Here is a 26,093-nt window from a genome sequence, read left to right on the forward strand (position 1 = left end):
ACAATATTATCTTCTATATATAGAACCCATGTTTGCCCAACAATCTATGCATCTTCGATATCCTTAGTGGAATGGAAAATAGGCTATCGTAACAGGGCTGAACCACGTGAGCGCACCGCCACAGGTGACGTCTGGCGGCGCCTTCCCCAGAGTGGCTGAGAATGGCTGATGAGGATCGCCGGCCGACGAGGAACTTGCACCTTCGCTCGTCGGCCATCCTCTCCATCTTCCCCGGTTCGTCAATTGCTGGAACTAGCATCATCACCCTTGCTCCGATTCTTTACCCTTCGCAGTTGACCCCCGACGTCCTGCCGTATGTGATCCAAGCACCACAGCCGGGGATCGTATCGACCAGCCGATTCCCACCTGTCTCTATTGATCCTCCGCCCACGGAGACCCACGGACCAGGCAGACGAATACCAACATCCCCTGCCTAGGCCTTCGTCTACCCATTCGTTGTGCAGGCTGTCGCAAACACCCAAGGATACCCATATATAGCCTTTCTCGAGCCCTGTCTCCCTTCGCGTTGGTTGTGATCGGAACCTTATTCCTCGACACTTCGGAACCTCGGTGGACAAACAATTAGATCGAAGGCGAGAGCGACCAGTATAATCTGCTTGGAGTGAACACGATGCGTGACGGCGGTCTGGGGAAATTACAAAGGAGGATGAGACGATTTGGCGATACAGTAGGTCAACGGGAGTTCTCTGTCCCTCGTCCTTTGCCCTTGACATGTGCGGGGTCTTGTCGGCTTGAGAAACAGACTAAACGTGGCGTAGTTGAACCCGGATGATGCGTATCTAAGTTGTAAGTTCTTCTCGCTTTCTTCCCACACTACATGTTGAGAGAAGTAGATGAATACTAATGCTTGAGCTTGGTAGATCATGATGTTCGATGTACGTTACTCTGTCAGAATAAAGATACAACCCTACCGCCGTTTGTCTCCTTTTTGATCCTGGTCACTAACAAACGGATACAGTAACACGAGGGGACATGCAGTCGCTGAAGAATGACTGGCTGACCGATAATGTTCGTGAAATGCTACTATTGATCTGCTCTACCGTTACATGGGAAGCTAACATTCGAATCATGATCATAGGTCATCTCTTTCTGGGAGGAGTAAGTTACCTGCCTACATGAAAAGTTACCGACCATGGGGCTCACTAGATCGACAACGGCAGATACCTTGAACACGAATTTCTCGTCCAATACAGGTCCTCCAACATCGTCCTCCTTCGACCGAGCATGTCATTCATGATCCTGCAAACGCCAAACCCACATTCTCTGCGTGAAGCGCTCCCCGACTTTTCTCGAACCACACATGTCTTCCTTCCCATCAACGATTGTCGCAATGTCACGGAAGCAGAGGGAGGCACACACTGGTCATTATTATTGATTTCAATCGTGGACGGGATAGCGTTTCACTATGATTCGCTGCCACCGGGCAATTTCTGGGAAGCCCGGACGGTGACAATGAAATTTGCGGCACTACTGGGACGACCCATCAACTACGTGCATTTGGAGGATTCGCCGGTACAGGAGAACGGGAGCGACTGTGGCGTGTTCGTCTGTTTGAGCATGCGCCATTTGTTACTGAAGAGATTGCTCACTGCCAACGCCAATGAGAAGGTCAGCATGAGTCTTGGTGGGCGCAAGGTTGATGCTCGGTCGGGACGCAAGGAAATGGCCAAGATCATTGAAGGCTTCCGGAAGGAGGGCGAAAGACGGAGATCGTACGTGACAATTGCCAATATTAAAGTCTCGCCTGGTCTAGTACTGACAATTAAGTGCAGAGCGAGTCTAAGCCCCCTTGGCAAGAAGTCGACCAGTCCTCCACGGATCGAATGATATCACGATCAATTGGAACAACTCAGGGCCGGCGTCGGGAAAGGTTTGTACATTGGGAGTTGTTGATACCAGGTCTCGGATACTGCATACATATGCCAGAGGGGTTGATTGGTTGTGCTAGGGACTCGGGCGTGAGAGCCATTGGAAGCCCTTCTGGCTACGCATTCTTCTTGTATTGTCTCTGCTGTACTTGTGCTGTGTTTTATTGTTCTTCTAGTTTTTAGTTCGGGCAGCATTTCCTAATGATTGTTGCATTTTTATGTTATGATATGATATGGGGTAATGAGAGATGTGCATTCGACTATGATGGCTGCCTTTAGTTTGTTGCATTCTAGCTTAAGCACTGTTTTCGATCATTTCCAACTCGCGTATTTGTGTTTGGATGGACTAGTTACTTTAATGCCATGGTTGAATTAATATATATGTCTATTGTGGTGGTTAGTTTAGTATATGTCTTGAATACTATATATATTACTATCACGTTCTTCAGTCTTAGTATGATATCATACTATATCACTCCGACCTAAGACACGCACACAGATATATATACTGACTAGAACTGTGGGCACATAATGATCTCGCACTCTGCTTTCCAGATATTGCTCTAGTCTACTGCAGTTAGTGCTTTAAGGGATACTGCTCCAGTGTAGTCTCATACTCCACCATATACTTATGATCCCATTTTAGACCAACAGTAGTCTGACATTGTCACTCCATTTCTTATCTTGATACTACTACTATAAAAATAACTTGAAAATGAACGCGCAGCCAACGGTTTTCATAGACTCACATTACTACTGTCAAACTACGACTACTATGCAATCTCCCAACCCTAGATACTCCACTCTATACTCACTACTACACCATGATACCATAAAACTGCCCACCAAGACAGCCATACCCATCTCCTAAGGTAGCTTGTTTACCCATCCTCCTCCCATCCTCCTTCCTTCCTTCTCACTCACTACCTCATCCCACCCTGTCTCCCAGGAAACACGTTCCTTCCTTACATCGAACTCATGAATCTGGTGTTGTGAATGAAGTGGGCTGTCTCCACTATAGGGCTGGCGATCTACACACGCGCGATCGACGCCAACTGCTTTGACATGAGCTTGGCTTGACTTGGCCTGACATGTTGCTGTGCGTGCCCTATGTAGATATATCTTGTAGGTGAGAGGATGGTTTAGTCGTCGTTGTGCTGCTTCTGGCTCTACTCCTTCAGCTTCCAGAGTCTCTATACAGAGCACTTCCTACCTTCTCCTCGAAGAAGAGACCCGTTGCATGGTAACGCCCTGTTGTTCCCTCGTATGGTCCTTCCCATATCGTGGTCATGTCGTCGTTCGCTGGCACTCTACCATGGCAACGAGCTGTTCCTACCTTCTCTGTATAGGTTCCTTCTGCTTCCTGCCCATGAAGAGTACTTGCCTCGACAGTAAATCCCCCCAGTACATAATGGCCCTCTCCCCCCCGGCCCTCACTCTTCTCTTCTCTTCCCTCCTCACACCGTTTGGTCCCTTGATGCTAGTACTGTGATTTATCACTTTGCGTCCCCTCAAGCCCATTCGTGTTTAGCTCAGCTTTTATAGCTTCTGCTTCCGCTGCCTTGTACCTTTCTTTTCTTCCACCTCGCCTTCCCCTTACCCTTCTTATCCGTTTTTTGACCAGGTATTTCAGATGACTCACCTCTGGATACCTGGGTTGCCCTACAAGAAGGCTCCCGTAGCCGACCGGTTCAAGTCGAGTGCGCCATTCCTTTCGTTTCCCACGGCACACACGGCGCGCTTCGTCTTTCGCCGGAACTACGAGATCCCCTCTTCCCGCTCCTTCCAGACAGTCTCGTCCCCCCGAACTGTCGTCCGCTCTCTCCTGCCAGTCTCGACTGGTGTCCGTTCCCTTCCCCGCAAGTCAGCTTCGCCTGACGTCCGTTCTTTTGCCCAGTTGCGACAGGGCTCGCAACTGCCGGTCTCCGTGAGACCATCCACTCCTTCCCCTGCTTCCCCACCTGTCCCAGCTGCCACTGGGGCAGGGCGTTCGCTAACAGGCTCCGTCCTTTCCTCTCGCTTGGAGGAAAGGCGGGCTTCTCGACAGGCACGCTCTCGGCCTTGGGCTGCTACACCCAAGGTCGAGGGGCACAAGAAGTCCCCCGAGGGACACCGGTCGACAACCCGCCCTTCCCCCCGAGTCGAACGAGCCTCTGGTCCGTCCAACCGGGCTATTCGCAGCCCACATATGGCGGCTCGTACTCGAAGAGCGCTCAGGCGGATCGACGAGGTTCTTGCTAAGCCTGCTCTGGTCAAGGCTGGAGCAGGTGAACGTAAGGCCAAGTCCGTGAAGTCGGTTCGTTTCGGAGAGGACACCGTCATCCCTGTGTCCTGTTGGATAGTTCGGCGCGAGCATGTCTTCCCCGCCCCGCTGGCGGCCATGGGTCACCTGCAGGGTTGGAAAGTCACTCCTCGTGCGGAGCCAGACGAGGAGGGTGAGATGGAAAAGTACACCACATACTGGGGTTCAGACTCATATGTGATGCTTGACGTCCACTCTGCCTCGGAGCCGTGTGGACGTGACGGATGCCAGTACCAGCGCCTGGCTAGCATTGCTGCCAGGAGGCCAGGCTGGGGTCCGGCCACGGTCTTCATGGCTTGGAACATGCTGAGAGAGAAGGTCCGGCAACGTGGTGGATTCCGGCTGTGAGTCGTTGTCCTCCCCGCTCCTGTCACTCATTTTACCCTTCTCTACCCACATTCGTTTGTCTCCTTGACTTTCTTCAGTCGTCCTTTCATTCTCCCTTTTCCTTTGTCAGCGTCTGTTCTGGACTGGCTCTGGTCTGTTTTGGGGGAAACAGACCATCCAGGTTTTGCTGATCGGGTAGCAGATGCTGGCGTGTATCCTGCTGTGGTATTGGTGGCGCATTATGCACCGAAGAGAGGTATGTCCGTCACCAGGGTGTGTGGAGCGAATGCTGACGATTGTATAGGATTCTGGAGAGAGGGTTCCCTAACCACGAGGGGTAATGACGCACACCTGTACGCAGGGGTTAAGTCGTAGTCCCTTACTCGGAGCGTCAGCAACCCGTTGTAGCTCCCGACGAACGAGACGAACGAGACGAGACGAAACGAGACGACGACCGACCGACCAGCGACAGCGACAACGACATCGACGACACCGATTCGCCGGAGGCCGATTGGGGGTAAGTAGCTCCTTATTGACATGATGTAGAGAAGAGGAGCTAACAGCATGTAGATGGTGGTGGGCCATCGACAATACGACAATATCGACGTCTCCTTCGACGACGACGACGACGACGACGACGACGACGACGCGACGACAACCGATGGAGCTACACCGGGCGGCTAATTGCGCTTCACCGGAAGCGAAAGAAGGTATGTGTTACTTCCAGTATAGATTAGTATATGCTAACTGATATTTAGACGGAATATTACCCAATCATGCGGATGTACTGGGAGGGAATATTTCGTCTTGGGTTGAGTTTGGTGGCTGGTGACGGAGAGGTTGGAGGTGAGCAGCTGCTTGGATGATTGAAGAGGAAAGAAGCTAATGAATTTAATAGATCAGGGAGATTGTTGATCAGGATAGCTGGACTGAGTCCAAGCGGAGTGAGTGGGGTAGTATTGTTGGTAGATAGTTCAAAGACCATGGCATCATGGCACATTTGCTTGGGTTTATGGCGTTGGGTTACGGTTCATTATTATCTTTCTTTTGTTCATTTCATATGACCCGGGCGTTTGGTGTTACTGACTTTTTATTTTGCTTTTGATTTTCTTTTGTTGGTGTTCACGAGCAGGGATTCCTGTTTCTAGTTGTTGCTTCTTACCTTTTTTTTCTGGAATGGATCGTCATTGCTGTTCCATCAGTGTTCAGTTGAGTATAAATTGTAGTTGTAGTTGGTGAAATGGACTTCAGTGACTGAGTGGTGAGCAGATGTATTAGATTAACCAAGTATGCAGTAACCCTAATGCAGACAATATAGATGCACCAATGCAGAACAGACAGAACATAACAGAAAAACCAACTCAACAAACAATATCAATAAACAATGCAATAAACCCAACAAATCCCATGCCTTACTGATATCCACCTACCCAACTCCCACTCCCCATTTCAAATCCATACATAAATAACTGAAATATATGGAATAGATTAAGCCATCAACTCATTCCACAAATCCGCCGCATCCTGCCCAACAAGCCCACTACTATTGACCTCATCCTCGGCCGCATAGCACGCATCAATCGTCTCCTGGGGCGCATTACACGGGCTAATCAACCGATTACACACAAAGTTCATCAACGTATCGATGGTCGTCGAACTCCCGTGATCAAAGTCCACTTGGTTGTTCGTGATGAAACTCCATTCGGTTCGGTTGTCCAGGCCGTATTGGTAGGAGATGCTCGGGTCGGTGCATTGCCCGTAGTCATTACCACTGGAGGTGTTGTTGTTGTCGTCGCCGTCGTCGCCGTCGCCGCCGTCGCCGCCGGGGGTATCGGTGGGGCAGGATGCTGTGTCTGTGGTGGTGACTGTTGTTGTTGCTGTTGCTGTCACTGTTGAGGCGGGGAGAGTCACCGTCGAGACAGATACATCCGTTGTCGTAACTGTCGATGCTGGGAGAGTCACTGTCGACACATCCGTCTCTGTCACTGTCGATGCAGGGAGGGTTACAGTCTCGGTGTTGGTATCCATCTCGGTAATAGTAGCAGTAGCAGTCAAAACATCCGTCTCGGTAATAGTCGGTCCGGGGATAGTGATCGTATCTGTGTGTATGATGGTGAAGGAGACGGTATCTGTTGTTGTGGATACCGCTGTGTGTGTCCTTGTCTCGGTGGTGGTCACTGGGGGTTGAGTGATGGTGGATGTGTCGGTGATGGTGGCGGTGATGATGTCTGATTCAGTTTCAGTCACTGTTGCTGTTGCGGTTTGGGTGGCTGTCGCTGTTGTGGTCTCGGTGATGGCTGGGCCGGGGACTGAGACTGTTTCTGTTGCTGTTGTGGTTTCTGTCGCTGTTTCTGTTGCTGTCGCTGGACAGTCGGTTGGGACGAGGCCCGCTGTGTTGGATTCGGTGGCGGTGGTGGTTACGGTGATAACTTGGGTTGGGCTGGTGTATTTGTTAGTCTTGTAAATGAATTAGAGGTGAATGGGGTGGGGGAGGCATACCCCGGCTCAATCGTCGTGATGGTGATGGTCTGCACGTCGTTGTCGTTGTTGTCGCAGCCGTTGCCGTGGTGGTGGTCATCTTCATCATCATCATCATCATCATCATCTGAATCAGAGTCGGAGTCAGAGTCGTCGTCCGAGTCAGAGTCGCTGTCACTGTCGCTATCCCAGTCACCATCATCGCCATCATCATTCTGGTCTTTATGATGATGCTTGTGACGGACTTGATCGGTGATATCGTTGTCATCGTCATCATCGTCATCGTCATCCTTTCCGCCGTGGAGATTCATAGTGCAGTCCTGGCCATCAGTACAGGCGTCTGCATCGGGCACTTGCACGTCCACGTTCACGGCTGTAGGACGCGTCACGGCGAAGGGGAGGGCCTGGAGCAGCAGGAGAGGCAGTAGCCAGGTTGTTTGGCGGACCATGGTGGTGGTTTAGTCTTGAGATGTTTTGTCTGTTATTGTAAATAGACAGCACGGATGATGTAGAGAAGTAGTGAAGAGTAAAGATAGATGCTATGGACTGAATAGCTTCAATTGGATTACTTCGTAGGATACAGAATGATGCTGCTGCTGCTGTTGCTGGAAGTGATATTTCATCCTGAAAGACAAGGAAACCGTATACATCTTTATACTCAACCTCATCGCTACGGATATAACCTCCGTAGGGAGGATATTACTATCTCGATGTAGATCTAACGATGAAAGCAGACTTCCTCATTAAGTAGTACATCCTGATGAGGACTAAGGCCACGAATTAGGCGATGCAAGTGAGTGTGCTGCTAGGTATTTTCTCGATGAACTCGTCCATTCTTCAGAAGTATACTATACTATCGAACTTCCAACATATTTCACTGGTGACACAAGACTTCCTAAGAATATGCTGATAAGTGACGACCTCGCCAAAATTAACACTCCAGAATACTCAATAACAATGAACAATGTCCTTTGTCTCCCGCTTTCACTGGTTCGGCCAGTTTCTTCTTGTAGGGTCGGCCCGTTTCCGGTCCACTGCCAGCATTCCAGCCATGCTGTTAGGCATGTCGGAGCAGTATGTATGCATTCCTTTCCCGGAACAGACCCGTATTCTAGAAGAGGAAGATACTACTACTTGAATCGTATAAGACCGCGGATGTCCTCTGGAAACGGTTCATTCTTCTCTGTTTGTATCAAGAGGGAGATGCGGATGTTGAATATTGATTTCGCATCTTGGCGTTCCGGACGCGGATCATAATGTATGCATCGGCGGTATGCTATGCATGCCATTGACCCGCGGGGAATTAGCCCCTTGGTCTTCTCCAGTTTGTCCCGTCTGGAGTAGAATCTGATGAGAGTGCCGAGCCCAAGTCTAGGGTAAGCTGGTTCTGAATCATGGTGATGTCTTGATCAGCGCTGGTGATGTAATATCCACTTCCTGACAGGATCCGCGACAGGCACGACGCTCTACGTCTTAGCGCCGAGATTAACTTCCCATACCATTGGGTCGGTGGGTACACAGCACTGAACTTCATCTTGCCACTTCCAAGTACTCCATATGCAGTCATCAGGTTGCAGTGAACTACTCAATACTTCATTACTCGCTCTGCGCGCTGACAAGATCAAACTCGACCAATTGGATGAGGCCGAAGTAGACAAACAAAGCGTAGGTACAAGGACGAGAACTCCTGTAGAGGAATTTATAGTGAAATCCAGAAACCCGGAGCATCCCTCCGACAAGTCAGTTAACAAACAGTGAACCCCGAAACGCCGGCCAATGTTGAAATAGACAAAATGCAAAGCGGAAATTGTGTACACAGAGGCAGACATGAAAGGCAGGAAGAATAAGCACCCAAAGTTATAGAACGTGGAATCATGAGCCAGAGTGCCGAGCGTATAATCTATAAGAAATTGATAGGCCGAACCATGAGTGGAAAGGACAGTGCTAACATATGTACCAAGGACAGACAGGGTGCCAAAGAAAACCTAGCACGGGACGTATACCCAGACAATCCCATCACTTCTGATTGGAAATATACCGAGAGTCTAAGGTGGAGTTGGCGTTTGACGGACTTCCTGCTCGTCAGACCGCTGCTTCTCGCGCGTGCGCATATACATTCCCTCCGACGGAGTGTCCGGTGCCGCAGAGGGGTTTATCGAGCGGGGAATCGCCTGGGATAGTTGCTGCTGTTGCTGTGCGACAATCTCTCTCGCATAGAACTCCACAAGCATCGTCCCGTATGCTTCAAGCTCTTCGACAGGAATCGATAAGCGAAAGTCGTTCAACAGTAAGAATTGAAGTTCAAGGTGGTTGAGCTCAACCAGCGGCAGTCCGCCAACCTGTAAACGAGTCAGAGATTATAGTCTAATGGATGATATAAGGAAGGGCCACCTTTGCATATCGAGAATTAGTGTAAAATACGTCCGAGAAGAATTTACTGGCACAAGTTACGCCTGCGATAACTAGCCGGTGAATGTTGAAACTATCAACAACGAAAAAGTGGGAGAACTGATCCTCATCCTCCTGTGGTTGGAGAGAGGGCGATATGGACGACGGACTGGACGGATCTTGTGCTGCGATTCCAGACGAGGATGGCGGGGTAACCAGCGGCGAGGCTTGCGTCGCATGTGTGGACGACCGCTCAGCCGACGAGGGCCTGGAACTGTTGCCACTTGGCACGGTAGACGTGCCATCCCAGCGACGCCGTAACCGATCGAGCTGGCCCTTGTTGACCAGTTCCGTCATGCGATCAAAATATACCAGCAGACTGAGAAAGACCTCATACGTCGTCGGACAGTACTTGTGTATCCTGGTCAGATAGCTGAGAATACTGATGCTGGGCACGTTTTTGCCGTGAAATGCAAGCACGCTGGTAGCCTGGGAGCTCAGAGTGGTGGTGCCATCCGGGGGAGGAATGTGTCGATGAACCGACTCGTGATGCAGGTCATTCGTCGTTGTGATTTTCATCAGCAGTCCAGCAACCATCTCGATTATGTCCGTGACCGGCATGGAACTAATCTCGTACTGGCGCTCTTGGGTCCACTGCCCGGGTGCCTGATCCCTCTGCGCGAGGAACTCTTCACTGGCAAAGCTTTGAATGTGTGACAAATCACGGACTTTGATCCGACTCGGAGAGTTGGCCTCCGACCCGCCCAGGGAGCGGAGGGACTGGAACGTCGGCTTTAGCTGAGGCGAAGCTGGAGAGGACTGACTCCCCATATGCGGTGCCGAGGTTGGTACCGCTGTTGTTGCATGGCTGCCACCAGTGTGATGAGAAGATGAATGTGCTGCAGGATGAGAAGCGGAGCCCGGGCGCGATGGATGGTGGGAGGTGGTAGAGGTCATTGAGGCTGATGGAGGATGAGTGTAGACGGATCCCGGAGTGGCAGAGGACGCTCGCGTGGATGGTTGGGAACTGGGTTGAGAGGGCCGACTGATGTAGGCCGGTACATCATGGGTTGGGTGGGAGGGGAGGCGAGTAGAGCCGGCGGCGGAGGTTGACGGCGGGGCTGTGGATGAGGTGGGGGTGGTATTGGACGAGGCCGACCTAGAGCTCCCGGACTCCAGGTGTGACGAAGAGTGGTGAGAGGGCTGCTGATGAGTCGAGGACCGATACACTGATTCCGAAGAAGTGATGGCGCCTCCCAACATGTTGTAGGAGGTATCCATATAATCCGATCGCGGATGGTTTACGACGACCGATCCCATATCAGAGCCGACGGGTTTAAAGGTCAGACGCGGGTGCTTCTACTCGGTACAGGGCCGGCGGCCGAAAGTCAGCGGTTACTTTAAAGACCAGTGATGAGGGGTCATGTCATTGGGGAGGCCAAACAAGGAACAGATTCCTCCGTAAGGCATCGCAAGAGGGACAAAGCACCAAACAGCGAGAGGGGAATGGAGAGATACCGGCAGGATGATTAGGTTCAGTCAATGATCCAAGAATGGAGGACAGTCTGGATCTGGAAGATCGTGGCGTGGAGGGTCAGAGCACCTGGAGAGGGGAGGGTGTGTATGTAGTAGCTACAAGAGTTGAGTAAGAGTAGGAGCAAGCAGTTGAACGTGAACCCGACCCAAGCCTGAAGCGGGAAGGGAATCACAAGCGATAGACGGCAATGGGATGGTCCATTGCGATGAATCAGCGAGGGACAGGACAGGACAGTACAGAACAGGACAATCCGGGGCGAGATGGGGAGGAATGGAGAGGAGGGAGAGCAGACAGGCACGGAGAGCACTATCAGGTTATAGAAACCGGACTGAGGGGAACGGAGGATAAGGGGAATGGGGAATAGGGTGGCGGAGAAGGATGGGAAAGGTGGATTTGGGGTGAATGAATGGATGGATGGATGGATGGATGGATGATGCAGGAAGGGAACAAGAGACTCTCGTCCCGGCAAGGTTGGGATCCACACCCGGCCATGGCCCAGTCAATCATCTCCCATCCACCTTTTACCCATGTACCAACATCCACACCCTCGACATCCCCCCCCAAGTTGATTGATCAAATGGCAGGAGAAGCAAGACGAATGAAGACGAGTATTCATTGACACCTGGAAGGTTCTCCTGACAGGGTGAGACAGGCAAGAATGCGACCTGACGAAGATATGATACCATGAGATGATCCATCATCTTTGATTCACTTTTACGAGTACCTACCAGGTATCACTAACTGTTCTACTGGATCTACTCCGGTCCAGGCTGCACCGGAGACATCCTTACTGATTGGTACAGCAGGGTCTCCCCATGAAGGTTCCTTGCAGCGATATCAAGCAAGTCACCTTACCGACCGCGCAGAATGAGAAGCCCTGTCGTCATGAGATCGCATCAACAGCCACTCTTGCAACCTGCTTATCTTCACCAACCACTTCCTACCTGATAACTACGGAGTGATATTGTGACTGATTGCTTATTATCTATCTATCATCCCCAGAAGGATAAGGCGAGACTGCGACTAAGAAAAGAAGGAGACGCACACCCTCACTATTCAGGCCTAAACCAGATAGTCGCATTTAGGATCATCCTCTGTTTGGGGGTGCGATGGGCGAATGGCGGCTCCTCTGCCGCGCAGGTGTCCAGCAGCGCCGACTGATTGGTGGCGGCTCCAGATGCACTGGAGGCAATGGCAGCCGTCATTGACCTACCATCTATCTTGGCCTGGCCCCCTAATTTCAGGCTAGCAGTTCCTTAGACAGTGAGTAGTAATACAGTAGTTGATGGCTCCCAAGTTCGGTCGGTAGGCAAGCAGCGGGGAAGCTATTAATCTAACGGTGCTCCGTAGTGGTTTTAGTCTAGATGATGTGATCGTGCCATACTCCGCGCGTGGGATCCATGGATGGTCACGACTACTGCCCCGTAGTCTGGGATATCCGGAATTAGTTGACCCCGTCTAGTGACCCTGGCTCCCCTAGATAAGGGCGGTTCCATTATTGGGGTCAGTCTAACGGTCACTGACAAACTGGTCAAGTGATAGTGCCTCAAACAAGCAAACTATAAGATGACGGGAAGCGACTCCTGAAGAGCACTATCAACCCACGCTATCACATCCCCTCCCTTAATCTAATATCCCATTCGGTGAAGAAGATACTCCCCATCTTGATCAATATCTAGCAGTCTCAGATTCGGAATCCTCCTGTCTTAATCTGAGGCAATAGCACTACTCTGTAGACAAATGAATAGCTCGTTTAGCAGCTAACAACAATTAAATCATCGTCCCGTATAGATACATTCGTTAATTGGTAACGCCCGGTCCGGTGTAGCCCGTGTCCGGCAGGTAGAGGTGTCGCTGGGCGCCCCGAGACGTCAGCACCACCAGTCGGATAACACCACCCGAACTGCCATCCCACTTGATTGCTTCTTGCAGTGCTCCGCGGACGAAGTTGATGCCTTCCTCCTCTGTCATGTTCTCCCTCCAGTGAGTATCACAGTAACCATAGATATAGGTCGATCCGGATCCGCCAATAGAGTACGGTTGCTTGTGAAGAGATCCGCCCAAGGGTATCGAATACACCTGACCTCCGTGCTTCGGGTCGTATCCGGCAATGATGATACCGGCACTATGATTTGTTGGTCAACAAAGCTTGCTCATTCCAGGCTGACCCGGTGTATGCCTACCTTAGCATGTCCTTGTTCTCGTAACATAGCTCTTGGAACAGCGATGCAGCGACCTGAGTACTCGGCGCCTCGTTGTTGGTGATTGCGTACATGTTGAGGTGGTAGGACACGATGTCGGCCACAGCCTGGGTGTCCGCGGCGGAACCTGATCGACAGCACCAGATTGTGTCATGGACCTGCGTCAACTTGTCGGTGACTCGGTTGGCGATGTAAGCTCCGGTTGTCGTCCGGCTGTCTGCACCCAATATAACACCATCCTTGAAGTTGATCGCCATGCTGTATTTCGTCAACATATCGGACATTGCCTCGGGGCTGACTGAAACTCACATCGATGTTCCTAGGCTGTACCGATGAGTTAGTGACCGTTCTCAAGTCTCATTGAGCAAATGGTTGGGGACATACTTGACTTCTCCGCTCTTCAAGTGGTTCATATCAACATGGATGCCATCTGCAATAACTCATCAACTCCTGCTCGACACATTATCAAATCATAGCACGAGACCACTAACCCTCGCCGAGCATCCCCGTCATACCGTGACCGACCATGATGGCTGATTGGAAATTGACAGAAAAGTGGATAGTTCCTGTCTATGTAAAGCTATCCCACCGAAAGAAACAGGGTATGATGGTGATGAAGTGTGGATGGAAGCAAACGTTAGTGCAGCGTGACTGATGGTCAAAGAGGTGGTTATGAGCTCTGACGGAGCTCTCCAGGCAGGTGAACGCGTTACGTTGGCAGCTGGAGCTGATTCCGCCGGGCGGTGAGAGACAGCCACGTTCCTACTGGGTGGTTCCTCTTCCCCCGCAAGCCTCCTGAACGAACTTCCCCCAGCCATAGAAAGCAGCCCCCGATGAAACAAACCGACGCATTATCTCCCGCTCCAGGCTGCAGGGTATCTCGCCGGATCGTGACCCTCACCACTTGAGTTTCCCCTTCCTGCATTCTCCAGCGCTCCGACCGTCAGTTCAAGCATTTCCACCCTCTCCGTTCCAGCCGCACCACTCTTATCTCTCCGCGACACTGCCTGGTTAGCCAGTCTACTACCATGTCGGAGTCGCCGCCCCCACCGTCATGGAGTATCGCCGGTATGGCCAACAGTGCCGTGCAATTCTTGCGATTGCCAGTTCTGGCGTCTTCCGGGTTGGCTGTGGTTGCTAGCGGTCTTTTGTACTTTAAGCAGAAGTTCGTACCCCGTCATCGGACGTCCATGGAGACCATCTCAGTGGCGTGTCGCTGGACGCTGACCCCTTTGCAGTGAGCTCATCTATCCTCGCAACGTGCCCGTGGATGCGCGGACAAATGTCCCCAAGCCCCAACAATTTGGAATCACAGACTACGAAGATCTTCAAATTCCAACCCCCGATGGAGAGTCGTTAAATGCCCTGTTCATCCGCCCTTCGCGCAAACGCATAGGCCCGAGTATCACCGTGTTGATGTTTCATGGAAATGCCGGAAACATCGGGCATCGCATCCCCATCGCAAAGGTTCTACAAGATGTCTTGGGTTGTAATGTCTTGATGGTGGAGTACCGTGGTTATGGTCTGTCAACAGGTACACCGGACGAGGCGGGCTTGAAAATCGATGCTCAGACGGGGCTAGAGTATATCCAACAGCGCCCGGAAACCCGAGACAGCAAGATTGTGGTATATGGACAGAGCTTGGGTGGAGCCGTGGCGATCAACTTGGTTGCCAACAATCAAGGCAATGGTGCGATCGCTGGACTAATTCTTGAGAACACATTCCTGAGTATTCGCAAACTGATTCCCACGTAAGTCCTGCTCTATGACTGGTTGCCGAGCCAGGCGATGTTATCCACGTCCTAAACCAGGCAATGCTGATTCATCTTATAGGGTCTTCCCTCCTGCTCGTTACCTTGCCCGTTTCTGCCACCAGTACTGGACCAGCGAGGATGTCCTACCTAAGATCACACAGGTCCCCGTTCTCTTCCTGAGTGGGCTGAAGGACGAGATTGTCCCGTGAGTGCCCTCAGGAACTGTTGTACAAGCTGAGTCCCAGCACGTCACTAACATGCAGCTTATGACCAGGCCATCCAACATGACTCAGCTCTTCGCCATCTGCAAATCCGACCGCAAGGTTTGGCGTACACTTCCAAATGGAGGACACAACGACAGTGTTGCTGAGCCTGGCTACTTCGAGCATATCCTCTCTTTTGTGAGGGAGGAAGTCCTCGCGGACGGCCAATAAACCGGCCGCCGAGATAGCATTGGGCAGTTCCACGGACTTCGGCTATTGACGTGAATCTGTCATCTTATCTCTCGGATCGCTCTGATGCAACTGATGTTTCCTGGATGCTGTTCCTTTACCAAATATCGACGAACTAATGACCCCTTTCGACCCTTTGCTCCTTCGCAATATCCCTGCGAAGACTATTCGTCCGCAGTCATATCTGGTGCAAGGTTCTTTTCACAGTGCTCCTCCCTTGTGGCTGTCGTTGCATGAAGAGCTGCTCCTTATACACCCAGTTTAATTTCCTCTTACAACTTGTTCCTGAACAGTCCATCTGCTGCGGTTTCTAATTCAGACCCCTTAATCCCCGCAGCATTGCTTCGAACACTGTACCCATATCAATCCTGTTCCGACAACAACTTGCTCGTCTGTTCTTTGTCATTGCTCCCTGCGTGGAGTCTACACCTTTTTGTCTCATGATATTCATGCTCATGGCGTTATTGACTCTGGCTATTTTCTCATTACTTTCGCACTGCTTCCAAACCCAGGCGGTGTTTGGCTTGTCTCATCTGGCTGCATTGGCTGAATGCACTCATGGATTTATGAGTTGAATCTACGCGTTCACACTAGACTTAGGAAAGACCTAGCAGCCAAGATCGTCTATCTAATGAAGATTTTATCTAGTCCAATGGATCAATTGTGTAAAACAAATATTCTGCGACTCTAGGGTCGATCATACTGTGTGCTAAGTTATAGCTTCGTAGCAGTAGGCATGCCATGCACTGCGCAAGAACATAATGACTCAGCAACATAGTGGCGCTGCACAAGGCACGGCCCCACGTGGATAATCGGCGAGCGGAAACGTCCAAGTCAAGCCATCAATTAATGGCTCATGCCATCATGCAAAGTTCAATAGTCATCCCACCCGTTCGTTGCTGGCAACTTCCAGCTCCTAATTCCCTCATTCTACATACTCGCTGCCATTGTTTCGCTGTATCTATTTCTTTTGTTCCACGTTCTTTCGCCTGTCGTTCCTTCTCTTATTAAACAGGACACGAGTCCTCTACCCCCGTACCAAGCATACCCTAGACGGGCCACTTGGCGATCTGGCCCGCCATTGACGGCATTGATTTGCGATATCCTCGAAACCCACCACTTTCGTACCCACCATGGCGAACCGTCAGATTACTCGACGCATACTCATCAGTACCGCGATTGCCGTCTTCCTGCTCTTTGTTTTCTTTATCCGACCTGAAGGACCGCCGAGTCCCGCGATCCGTGCCCCTGGTCACCTGGAGAAGTCTACGCAGGCCGTGGTCTCCAAAGATGACCTCACCAAGGGCGAGGTTGTAATGCCCCGGCTGGGGAATGCAACCGCGAAGTAGGCTAAAGCCAAATGCTATTTCGCATTCTTGACATTTACTGATCATTCACCACCAATGGCAGAGCCGAATTGGGTCGTGCGACATGGAAGTACTTCCACACCATGCTAGCTCGATACCCCGAGGACCCGACGGAGGAGCAGCAGGAAACCCTTCGCTCCTTCATCTACCTTTTTGCGCGACTCTATCCATGGTACCTACCCACACTGCTTTCTCTCTGCGCTGAGTGTGGTTGCTGACTATTCATCAGTGGTGAGTGCGCTTCTCACTTCCAGGGTCATCTGAAAATGTACCCGCCGCAAGTTTCTTCGCGCAACGCGGCTGCAGGATGGGGCTGCTTCATCCACAACGAAGTGAATACCATGCTCGAAAAGCCGATCTTCGACTGCAATAATATTGGGGACTTTTACGACTGCGGCTGCGCCGAGGATGAGGAGGGCGAGGGTGATGAAGCTTTGAAAGATAAGAAGAGTCAGAGCGCTGCTCGAGACGAGGTTGATAGCGACGATGCCGTTTCGCCCGTTGAGATATCCAGGGAGCCGTTAGTTACGTCCTTTGATTGACACGGGAGCGAAGATACTGATCAGACGATCTAGGACTACGCGGGGTTGAACAGAACCGCAGAACTTGGTATCTAATCCGTGCACCTGGTTGCGTTTATACCCAGTACTTGTTCTTGCATGCTCCACCAGCGCAGGATCGCTGGGTGCATGGGGCCAGGAGCAGTACATTAGCGTATGATTTCTACAGCCACACTCATTCAAATTCCGCATTATCGTCCAAACTTTGTACTTTGCATGTGAATTTCATCTGCCCTGTAGGCACCCGGACTTCCCGGAAAGGGCTTCGCTTCTCATACAGCAATTGTGAGAGGGCAACAGGAATTCTGCAGTCACACAGCTGTAAACGAAGCTTCCAGCAGGTTCTCAGCAGATGCGAGCAAGCGATGGCCGGGCGGCTGGTAAGGTTACGAAAGTATGCGGCATCGCGCGCATGACTGCAGAGATGCATCTGACTGGCGCGGCTGACCAAGACTAACGTAGCCTGTTGCTGAACACAACAAGGCACGGTGTATTGCCTCGCTTCGCTACAGCAAAGCTCTATGGACAACTACCCAGTTTGCGATATAGTCAACTAGTATTGCCGATACAACGCTGGAAGCGTCAGCGACAAGGCTGAAACCTGACTTCGAATAGATGAAACATTCCGCCATGAGGATGCCCGATTCGCACGCGGCCCGGGCCACAAAAATAGAAATAGATGTCGTTAAGCCAGCGCCAGCGGCATTGCTGAACCGAGCCTGGCTGTCAACGAATCGCACCGAAAGTCTAAATAACTGTAGACTGACGATCTCACCCACCTCAAGCCTATGGAACAGGGAGGTATCATTGTGCCTAGTTAGCTGGCGACGGACTCGTATCGGAATTCTCCCGCATCATCTGTAGGATCGTCTTGCTTTCACACCCAGCGCTACACTAATCGACCCGGTGAAGGCGGGTGAAGCTGGCTGGTGACTGGTTGATCCGCCCATCTTGCTGCACGGCGTCAGGTCTCCTGATGAGTCCGTGCTGATGTCCGGATGTGCAAGCGCTACACCCGTGGTCTACCTGATCCACAGGTCATCATGTCTGCGTTCGCATGGGGATCCTGGGCGTCGTCGACCGAAGGGCGCGTTTCAGGTCTGGGAGCGCAGGTCAATCTGATCCCTGAAGGTCATGGTGGAAGATGAGTATGGAGAGAAGATATGCTGTATTCGATGTTTTCAGTGGAGCTGTTCTTTGAGCAGGTCGTATTCTCAGCGGTAAGAAGGAGGCGCATAAATTCTATCTAATTATCTTGTCTTCTTGAATTTGATTGCGGGGTTGGAGGGCCATGGCCTGATTCGTCAGGTACCAAATGCCTGGCACAAGGTTTGGAACAATCCCAAAGCAGATAAGCGCCACCCAGAGTTAATTCTGGACTTTTTACTTTTTGGCCCTTTTTTGCCCTTTTCTTTTTTTGGCCAGGGAACAAGAAGCAAAAGCACAGCAGCAAGACGCAGAGGCGAGAGCAGGGAAGCTTTTTCTTGAAGGCGCCGAGTGCTTGGGATCCAGTCCGCATTTATTTATCTGACCTGCTTTGCTTATTCTGCTCGGCTTGTCCGACCATCCCTCGTATTTGTTTTGCGCCGTCAACAACAATAACAATCACCACCACTACACCACTACCACTTCCACACCCGTTTGTTTGAAGTTGGATTGGATTGGATTGGAGTTCGTCGTCGCGCAGGGATCCATTCGTCCCAGAGAATACTCCATCGCTTGGTCGGCTTATTCCCCGACAGGTTCAGAGCGGGTCCCGACAAACTAGCGCCCTTCTCAATCGCCGTCTTTTCTTCTTTTTCTTGCCTTGCGACTTTGAGTTCTCAATATATCACTGGGAAAGTCCCGACTCGTGCAGACACTTGGATAGTACGCGCACCACATCGCCGGGTCAATCAATATGGTTTCCTTCTCCTGCGAGGTGAGTTGTCCTTATCTCTCGTTTGTCACGAGCTGCGTCCTGCGCGGAACTCTGCTGGAAATCGTGCTAACTCGCTGCCTCTTGATCTCTAGGCTTGCGGTGATATCCTCACCAAGAAGAAGCTTGATCCCCATCGCAACCAATGTCGTGGCGCCACCTTCACCTGCATCGACTGTATGGTGCACTTTTACGGAACTGACTATCGGTCGCATACGGTATGGCTCTTCTACCCCTCCGCTTGTGCTTTTGCCGCGAACTATATACTTTGCGCTTCGTCCAACGGGTCGGAACTCTCTGCTATAACTGCTTGTCTGATTGGTGGATCTGAGGGCTCGGGCTCTTGTTGGAACAGTGCAGACACACTTTGTGAACAGGAATGGGTGACTGACTTGTCTTCTTAGTCGTGTATGACCGAGGCGCAAAAGTACCAGGGCGCGCTCTACCGGGAGAAGCCTACGAAGAACCAACGCAAGGCGCAACAGAACAATGGCAAGCAGAATCAGAGGCAAAACAACGCTCATGGTCACCGCGCCCCGTATGTCGAAGATGCGAACGACACCGATAACCCGCCTGCGGCTCCTACTCCCCCGGTGACTGGAAACGACAAGTCCCAGGGGGCTTCTACGAACGGAGACAAGCAAGTTAATGTCTTTGACTACTTGGTGGCAGAAAAGACCCCCAACGCGTCCAAGGTCTCTCTGGGCGGCTCTAAGGAGCAGATGAAGATGGTCGCCAATGCTCCCTCTGTCTTCGAGCCCAGCAAATCTCTGACTCGCGCCGACACCGATGCGGAGGAAGAGAACAAGAACTACGACGTCGCATATGAGGAGAATGGTTACTCCTATGGTGCTGGACCCATCAACCAGTCGGTATATGACGGCAAAGCCCCGAACGCCTCTATGGAGTTCATGACTCCGGCACCGAAGAAGAAGAAGGATCGTTTGCGCGGCGAGGACAAGGTCAGCGGCACGACTAGTGAGAAGAAGCGCAAGCGCCGCACCGACGATCACGACATGGAAGAAGCCGACACCCCAATGTTGGATGCGCCATCCAGCGTTCTGAACAATCCGGGCACACCCATGCTGAAGCACTCTGGTCTGACTGGTGGTCTGGATCGGATGCTCCGCTCGCCGTCTCAGGACGGAGAAGATCACCCTCGTCGGCGTTACCAGGACCCTTCGTCACCCATCAAGCGTTCTCGCCGGGACAACAAGGACGCCAATGGCGATGGTCTTGGAATTTCGATGAAAAATCGCGCTGAGCGTCTTGTGTCATCGATGTTTGGCGGATCGTCGGTCTCAGGAAGTAGCGTGAACAGCCGCGAAACCGGCAAGGCTGCCCGGGCCAGTCGACGCGGGTCTCCGGACGAGGGTCGTTCCAAGAAGTTGCCCAAGGTCCGCAACGCCTCGAACGGCCAGGCCGAGTCTGATGTTAGCAAGAGCAAGCGGAAGAGCAGCGCTCAGACGGACGGTGATCGGCCTTCGCGCCGTCAAAAGCAGATCGAGCACACCGACTCTCGCCACGACGATGACGGCCGTGAAGTGGTGGTGTACCAGCAGAGCGGCGTCCCTGATGGCTTGCAGCGCCAGATGGCTACTCACTTCCTCTCATTGGTGACCAAGGGCCCCGAAAGCACGCGTGGCTTCTCTGTGAACAAGGTTCTGAAGCGATTCCACCGCGATTTCACAGACGAGTTTGACGACAGCGACCGTGGACGCGATCAAGGCCGCAGCCGTGCGGATCGGGAGCGCAGAGCCGACGACGAGAAGGAGCTGTGGCGGACTCTGCGGGTGAAGCAGAATGAACGGGGTGAAGTGGTGCTTTTCTTCTGATTTTGATGGATAATACGAGCATGGCATGGATGCAAATGTTTTCTTTTCTTCTTTCTGATATCTTTTACTGCACTATATTGTTGTGCATAGCGATTGTGATGTGTGGATGGCTTTTTGAAGATTCATTTCGATATGTATATTGGCTTTTATTGATTGCAGCTAATGGTCTCGCTGGCAATCAGTGGTTATTCCCCCTGCAATCTATTCCTCGGATCTAGAATCTGTAGAGTATGCGGTCCCACTATGAGTAATATGCGATACAGGATGACTCGAAGGCGCAGCACCTCTTCCAGCATGAGTCACTGGCCGATAAGCCCTGGTACAACCCTATTAGGTTAATCCCCTAGAATCCCGCAATGAATGCACCGTAGTTTATTAGCAGTGTTAACCCACAAGCCATCATTGGGTGGGACATGACCCGTTGAAAGCTGCCACTCTCCATCAAATCTTCATCTGTCGCCACCCGAACCACCTCCGAGCTCAGGAACCATCCGAACCACCATCAAATTCCATCCCTTCGATCGCTTTCTCTTCGCTTACAATAACCTGCTTTTTCAGCCTGAAAGGCATTTCTTCTTTTTACTTTCATTTCCTTTGTTTGCCTGGGTGGTCTGTTTACCGTCGAAGAAAAGTTGTTGTATTCCCTCGTTATTCTATTTATCTTTTTTTCTCCACTATTCACTTAATATCTGGATCGGCGGTTATCGCCCATTAGCGTTGGTGCATGATTGTCCTCCCACCACCGCCACCGCAAACCTCCCACCCACTCTCAAGGACCCTGGAGACGCAGACCATGTCCGCTACTTCTGCAGCTCCAGCTCCAGCTCCCGCGGCTGTTGGAGCCTCCAATCCTAATTCCAGTACCCCGCGCCCGAGACGCGGTCGAGGCCGTGGTGGCCGCGGTCGACAGACAGCGAACCCAGCTCAGGCTCAGACGCAAACGCAGACTCAGGCAGCACCAGACGCACAGCCTCACACTCAACGCCAGCCGCCTACGGAGACTACACCGAACGGAGATGCACCTCGTCCGCCGCGAGGACCGAGGGGAGGCAACAAGAGGGGAGGAAGAGGGGCAGGCGCGAGTCGTCGGCCACGCGGTGGCGATCAGGCTACACTTCCCGCTGGACGGACCTTTGGAGGAAGATTGACGAGGCCGGAGCAGGAGCAGGATGGTCAAGCCATACCGGGCGGTGATGGAGTGGATGAGGCTGGGTTGAGGGCCGATGCGCCTGTGTTTGTGCCTGGAGCTGGACCGCAGCAGCCAAGGGAAGAAGTTCCCAATGGTGCAGCGTCTGCATCTGGTTCTGGGAGAGGAAAGGGGAAGTCGAAGGCGAAAAACAACGGCAGCAATAGCGGTGGTAATGTTCAGAAACAGCCTCGGTCTCAGCCACCGCCGCCTCCGGCGAAAGTTACGACAAAATCAACGGCCTCCGATATCGCCACTCGTATCCACGAGGATATTGCGCACAATCTGTACGAATGTCCGATTTGTACCAGCGAGCTGGGAAAGAGATCGCGTGTTTGGTCTTGCGGGCTCTGCTGGACGGTCTTCCATTTGAGCTGCGTGAAGAAGTGGTCGAGGAATGAGGGGGCGGCGGCTGCTCAGCGACAGGACGGGGAGAATGGGGAGAGTAGTGCGCCTCGCGCGTGGCGCTGTCCTGGTTGCAACCTGCCTCAGGAAGTGTTTCCGTCGACTTATACTTGCTGGTGTGAGAAGGAGGTAGACCCGCGCTCGTTTCCTGGCCTGCCGCCGCATTCGTGTGGACAGACTTGCGCGAGGACGCGCAAGGGCTGTCCCCATCCGTGTGATGCGACTTGTCATGCTGGGCCTTGTGCGCCTTGTACGGCTATGGGGCCGACGCAGGATTGCTTTTGTGGAAGGAATTCGTCAACGAAGCGTTGCCAGGATACGGATTATGAGAATGGTTGGAGCTGTGGCGAGATCTGTGGTGATTTGCTACCATGTGGTGAGCATACGTGTCCCCGGCCGTGTCATGAAGGCTTGTGTGGCTCTTGTGAAGAGAGGATCGAAGCACGGTGTTACTGTGGAAAGGTGCAGACCGAGATGCTGTGCAGCTCGAAGGATGAAGAGTTGGATAGTGAATTGATGCGGGAGGACGACATCGAGGAGTGGACTGGCTGCTTTAGTTGTGGAGATGAGTGCAGTCGCCCCTTTGACTGTGGCGTCCATTTCTGTCAGAAGAGCTGCCATGCGCAGGATGCACATCCGGCTCACTGTCCGCGGTCTCCGGATGTGGTCTTTGACTGTCCTTGCGGAAAGACACCTCTGGACCAGATTGCTGGCTATTCGCCTCGGACGTCTTGCGAGGATCCGATCCCGAATTGCACCAAGCCTTGTGGAAAGCCGCTGGCCTGTGGACATCCATGCACCAAGGTCTGCCATACCGGGTCTTGTGGGCCCTGCTTCCAGAACGTGCCCATCGAGTGCCGTTGTGGACGCAACACATTCACAACAATGTGTCCTCAGGGCAAGATGGAACCGCCGCAGTGTTTCCGCATCTGCAAAGCTGGCTTGCACTGTGGCCGTCATGCCTGCACTGAGCGATGCTGTCCCGGCGAGCAAAAGGCCATCGAGCGTCAGGCTATCCGCCGGAAGCTCAAATCTCATCTGCGGCCTAGTGACGAGGACTTTGAGGCTGAGCATATCTGTACCCGGGTCTGTGGCCGTATGCTGAAATGCGGACGGCACACATGCCCGGAGATCTGTCACAAGGGGCCCTGCAACACCTGCAGAGAGGCTATCTTCGAGGAGATTCCGTGTAACTGCGGTCGATCTATCTTGCATCCGCCTCTGCCCTGCGGGACACAGCCCCCGGCATGCTCGTTTCCTTGCGAGCGTCCCAAGCCGTGTGGCCATCCTCAGACGTCCCATAACTGCCATACCGACGACGAAAGTTGCCCCAAGTGTCCATACCTGACAGAGAAGACCTGCCTCTGCGGCAAGAAAGTTCTGAAGAATCAGCCCTGCTGGCTTACAGACGCCCGCTGTGGCCAGGTCTGCGGCCAGCTGCTCAAATGCGGCTCCCATACCTGCCAGAAACACTGTCACCGGCCTGGCGAGTGCGAGGATGCTACGAAGCCCTGCCAGCAGGCATGCGGCAAGACAAAGACAATGTGTGGCCACCCCTGCACCGACCCATGCCATGCACCCTATCCATGCCCGGAGAAGACGCCCTGCAAGTCCATGATCACGGTAACATGTGACTGTGGACGACTCCGCCAGGAGCGTCGCTGCAACGCAGCCAAGGCTGTGGTTTCCAAGGGCCAGCTCCAGCAAGCGCAGCGCGGGCCAGCCGTGACACCGCTATCATGCGACGATGAATGCGCTCGCCTCGAACGAAACCGGTCTCTCGCCTCCGCGTTAGGAGTAGACATCAATCCGACAACCACCGTCTCGCAATCCCTCACCTCCACCAACCTCCCCTACTCCGCTGAAACCCTCGACATCTACATCCAACTTTCCTCCTCCCATCCCCTCTCCACCCTACAGACCATTGAATCCACCCTCCACACCCTAGCTACCACACCAACCGAGCGATCCACGCGGTTTCAACCCGCCAAATCCTCCCTCCGCGCCTTCACCCACTCCCTCGCAGCAGACTGGGGCTTCGCTAGCGAAAGCTTCGACCCGGAACCCCACCGCCACGTCTTCGTATTGAAATCCACTCTCTGGACCCCGCCCGTGTTCGGCACCGGCAACGGCACGGCCATTGGTATCGGCGGCATGAGCGTGGGCGACTGCGTCAGGCTGCGTGATCGCCAGCGCCTGAAGGAACAAGAAGCGCAGCGTCTCGCCGCGGCGGAGGCCAAAGCCCAACGTGAAGCGGCACGCGCACATACCAATGGATCCGGTGAGGGCGGCTGGGCACAGGTGGCTGCTTCGAAGAGAAGCAATCTGGCTCTTGGTGCAGGACGGACTTCTGCACCTTCTTCTGTGTCTACGTCGGGAACGGCTACTCCGGCTGCTGTGGCGCCGTGGTCTAGTTCTACTATGTATGCTGCGCTGGATCGGGATGTTGGCGATGCGGCACAGCCTAAGAAGGAGAAGTTGGTGCTTCGGTCGGGAGTGAAGGGGTCGAGAAGTCAGGGGTCGTCGGTAGAGAGAGAGAAGGAGGGCTCGACTGCTGGTGGGGGTGATGCTTAGGTCTGTATGAGATGAGCGCTCAGGCTAAACCAGGTTATGAGTTTAGTGTGGGAATGTTAATGTTGTGCTTTCATTTTCATGATGAATGCCATTGTTGCAAAGTTTAGCGTGCATATATGGCGGCTGGGTAGTTTCAAGCTACGCAAAAATCAAAAAGGATGTTGTAATTGATAAAAGCAATAGCAAATAGAAAAGATGCAGAAAAATCTTATACCCTTTTAGCATACCATACCAATCATCTATTTGGTAAAGAATGAAGTAGAGACATAAAAATTAGAAATAGATTTACCCCCATTGCCCACCACACCCAGCTTTAGAAATAGATTCATCCCCATTGACTAACACTCACACCGACCAAGATCATCATGAACCAGCCAGCCAGCTAGCCAGCCGCTATACATATGGCCATACCAATAAAACCAACCCATTCAATGCTTACTTCTTCCATAACCTATTCCATTACTAACCAACAAACAAATCAAGCTTCCCACCGCCGCACCTCGTAATCAAACCCCATGTGCATGTGCGGAGTACAGACTATGAACATCCTCGTGATCGGAAGACAATCCCCCCCCTCCAAAATCGAATCAGAATCATCAGATATGATAAATGATAAGATTAGATCAATTGTGACTGGACGTGCAAAACTGAAAACACACTAGAGATACGTGCTATGCTGATCATTCGTTTCAGCTTTGTCCGTCAGGCACGATTGCGTTGATCGTATTCTCCTTGAGATTTAGTCTACAGTAGTAGTGCTAGTGGTTAGTCTAGATACGATACGATGTGCTGCGTGTGTCTTGTTTAGCGTCCGCCCCATGTCTGTTTCGGTGAGAGATTTAATTTACTGGAGTGATCGTGTGGGCCCACACTTGGACTGTACGTCCAGTCGATTTGCTGGCTTTGCGCCGGGTGGGTGG

The 26,093-nt window shown here is 52.3% G+C and overlaps 9 protein-coding genes across 9 annotated transcripts; 6 read left to right on the forward strand and 3 right to left on the reverse strand.

The window, feature by feature from the left end:
* Nucleotides 1–631: 631 nt before the first annotated feature.
* On the forward strand, nucleotides 632–1,848 carry BO88DRAFT_412146 (Ulp1 protease family protein; the record flags this gene model as incomplete). The annotated part of the gene is made up of 6 exons (XM_025708072.1): nucleotides 632–688; nucleotides 780–807; nucleotides 882–896; nucleotides 980–1,119; nucleotides 1,168–1,733; nucleotides 1,794–1,848. The coding sequence occupies 6 exons, from the start codon at nucleotides 632–634 to the stop codon at nucleotides 1,846–1,848; spliced, it is 861 nt and encodes a 286-aa protein (XP_025565813.1).
* A 1,674-nt stretch (nucleotides 1,849–3,522) lies between these two features.
* On the forward strand, nucleotides 3,523–5,700 carry BO88DRAFT_485536 (uncharacterized protein; the record flags this gene model as incomplete). The annotated part of the gene is made up of 7 exons (XM_025712350.1): nucleotides 3,523–4,535; nucleotides 4,617–4,774; nucleotides 4,823–4,855; nucleotides 4,927–5,035; nucleotides 5,089–5,228; nucleotides 5,277–5,364; nucleotides 5,417–5,700. 6 exons carry the CDS (start codon nucleotides 3,523–3,525, stop codon nucleotides 5,348–5,350), a joined length of 1,527 nt encoding a protein of 508 aa, XP_025565814.1. The 3' UTR covers nucleotides 5,351–5,364; nucleotides 5,417–5,700.
* Nucleotides 5,701–5,758: 58 nt separating this feature from the next.
* On the reverse strand, nucleotides 5,759–7,593 carry BO88DRAFT_476398 (uncharacterized protein). The gene is made up of 2 exons (XM_025711928.1): nucleotides 7,018–7,593; nucleotides 5,759–6,958 (listed from the first exon to the last, which is right to left on the reverse strand). The coding sequence occupies exons 1-2, from the start codon at nucleotides 7,443–7,445 to the stop codon at nucleotides 6,007–6,009; spliced, it is 1,380 nt and encodes a 459-aa protein (XP_025565815.1). The 5' UTR covers nucleotides 7,446–7,593; the 3' UTR covers nucleotides 5,759–6,006.
* A 1,448-nt stretch (nucleotides 7,594–9,041) lies between these two features.
* BO88DRAFT_422909 (putative cyclin-dependent protein kinase complex component) lies at nucleotides 9,042–10,704 on the reverse strand (the record flags this gene model as incomplete). The annotated part of the gene is made up of 2 exons (XM_025708604.1): nucleotides 9,042–9,335; nucleotides 9,388–10,704. The coding sequence occupies 2 exons, from the start codon at nucleotides 10,702–10,704 to the stop codon at nucleotides 9,042–9,044; spliced, it is 1,611 nt and encodes a 536-aa protein (XP_025565816.1).
* Nucleotides 10,705–12,533: 1,829 nt separating this feature from the next.
* pre3 (proteasome core particle subunit beta 1) lies at nucleotides 12,534–13,804 on the reverse strand. Its single transcript, XM_025709900.1, has 5 exons — nucleotides 13,614–13,804; nucleotides 13,507–13,552; nucleotides 13,432–13,446; nucleotides 13,105–13,380; nucleotides 12,534–13,046 (listed from the first exon to the last, which is right to left on the reverse strand). The coding sequence occupies exons 1-5, from the start codon at nucleotides 13,648–13,650 to the stop codon at nucleotides 12,722–12,724; spliced, it is 699 nt and encodes a 232-aa protein (XP_025565817.1). The 5' UTR covers nucleotides 13,651–13,804; the 3' UTR covers nucleotides 12,534–12,721.
* A 346-nt stretch (nucleotides 13,805–14,150) lies between these two features.
* BO88DRAFT_422911 (alpha/beta hydrolase) lies at nucleotides 14,151–15,310 on the forward strand (the record flags this gene model as incomplete). The annotated part of the gene is made up of 4 exons (XM_025708605.1): nucleotides 14,151–14,287; nucleotides 14,361–14,873; nucleotides 14,956–15,081; nucleotides 15,151–15,310. 4 exons carry the CDS (start codon nucleotides 14,151–14,153, stop codon nucleotides 15,308–15,310), a joined length of 936 nt encoding a protein of 311 aa, XP_025565818.1.
* Nucleotides 15,311–16,461: 1,151 nt separating this feature from the next.
* On the forward strand, nucleotides 16,462–17,237 carry BO88DRAFT_412152 (flavin-linked sulfhydryl oxidase ERV2; the record flags this gene model as incomplete). Its single annotated transcript, XM_025708073.1, has 3 exons — nucleotides 16,462–16,673; nucleotides 16,739–16,867; nucleotides 16,925–17,237. 3 exons carry the CDS (start codon nucleotides 16,462–16,464, stop codon nucleotides 17,235–17,237), a joined length of 654 nt encoding a protein of 217 aa, XP_025565819.1.
* A 1,454-nt stretch (nucleotides 17,238–18,691) lies between these two features.
* Nucleotides 18,692–21,250, forward strand: BO88DRAFT_402329 (LYAR-type C2HC zinc finger protein). The gene is made up of 3 exons (XM_025706073.1): nucleotides 18,692–19,176; nucleotides 19,269–19,391; nucleotides 19,578–21,250. The coding sequence occupies exons 1-3, from the start codon at nucleotides 19,156–19,158 to the stop codon at nucleotides 21,006–21,008; spliced, it is 1,575 nt and encodes a 524-aa protein (XP_025565820.1). The 5' UTR covers nucleotides 18,692–19,155; the 3' UTR covers nucleotides 21,009–21,250.
* A 154-nt stretch (nucleotides 21,251–21,404) lies between these two features.
* Nucleotides 21,405–25,395, forward strand: BO88DRAFT_402330 (putative NF-X1 finger transcription factor). Its single transcript, XM_025706074.1, has one exon. The coding sequence runs from the start codon at nucleotides 21,802–21,804 to the stop codon at nucleotides 25,171–25,173; it is 3,372 nt and encodes a 1,123-aa protein (XP_025565821.1). The 5' UTR covers nucleotides 21,405–21,801; the 3' UTR covers nucleotides 25,174–25,395.
* The last annotated feature ends 698 nt before the right edge of the window (nucleotides 25,396–26,093 follow it).

This window comes from Aspergillus vadensis (assembly GCF_003184925.1).
Source record: "Aspergillus vadensis CBS 113365 unplaced genomic scaffold BO88scaffold_4, whole genome shotgun sequence".
In the NCBI taxonomy this organism is placed as follows: Eukaryota; Fungi; Ascomycota; class Eurotiomycetes; order Eurotiales; family Aspergillaceae; genus Aspergillus; species Aspergillus vadensis.

Coding starts and splice junctions, on each gene's coding strand:
- BO88DRAFT_476398 (XM_025711928.1), bottom strand. CDS start 7,445: ATGGTCCGCCAAACAACCTGGCTACTGCCTCTCCTGCTGCTCCAGGCC. Junction 6,959..7,017: donor ATCACGACGATTGAGCCGGG/GTATGCCTCCCC, acceptor CAAATACACCAG/CCCAACCCAAGTTATCACCG.
- pre3 (XM_025709900.1), bottom strand. CDS start 13,650: ATGGTCGGTCACGGTATGACGGGGATGCTCGGCGAGG. Junction 13,553..13,613: donor GACGGGGATGCTCGGCGAGG/GTTAGTGGTCTC, acceptor GAGTTATTGCAG/ATGGCATCCATGTTGATATG. Junction 13,047..13,104: donor GAGAACAAGGACATGCTAAG/GTAGGCATACAC, acceptor AACAAATCATAG/TGCCGGTATCATCATTGCCG.
- BO88DRAFT_402329 (XM_025706073.1), top strand. CDS start 19,156: ATGGTTTCCTTCTCCTGCGAG. Junction 19,177..19,268: donor TGGTTTCCTTCTCCTGCGAG/GTGAGTTGTCCT, acceptor CTTGATCTCTAG/GCTTGCGGTGATATCCTCAC. Junction 19,392..19,577: donor CTGACTATCGGTCGCATACG/GTATGGCTCTTC, acceptor TTGTCTTCTTAG/TCGTGTATGACCGAGGCGCA.
- BO88DRAFT_402330 (XM_025706074.1), top strand. CDS start 21,802: ATGTCCGCTACTTCTGCAGCTCCAGCTCCAGCTCCCGCGGCTGTTGGA.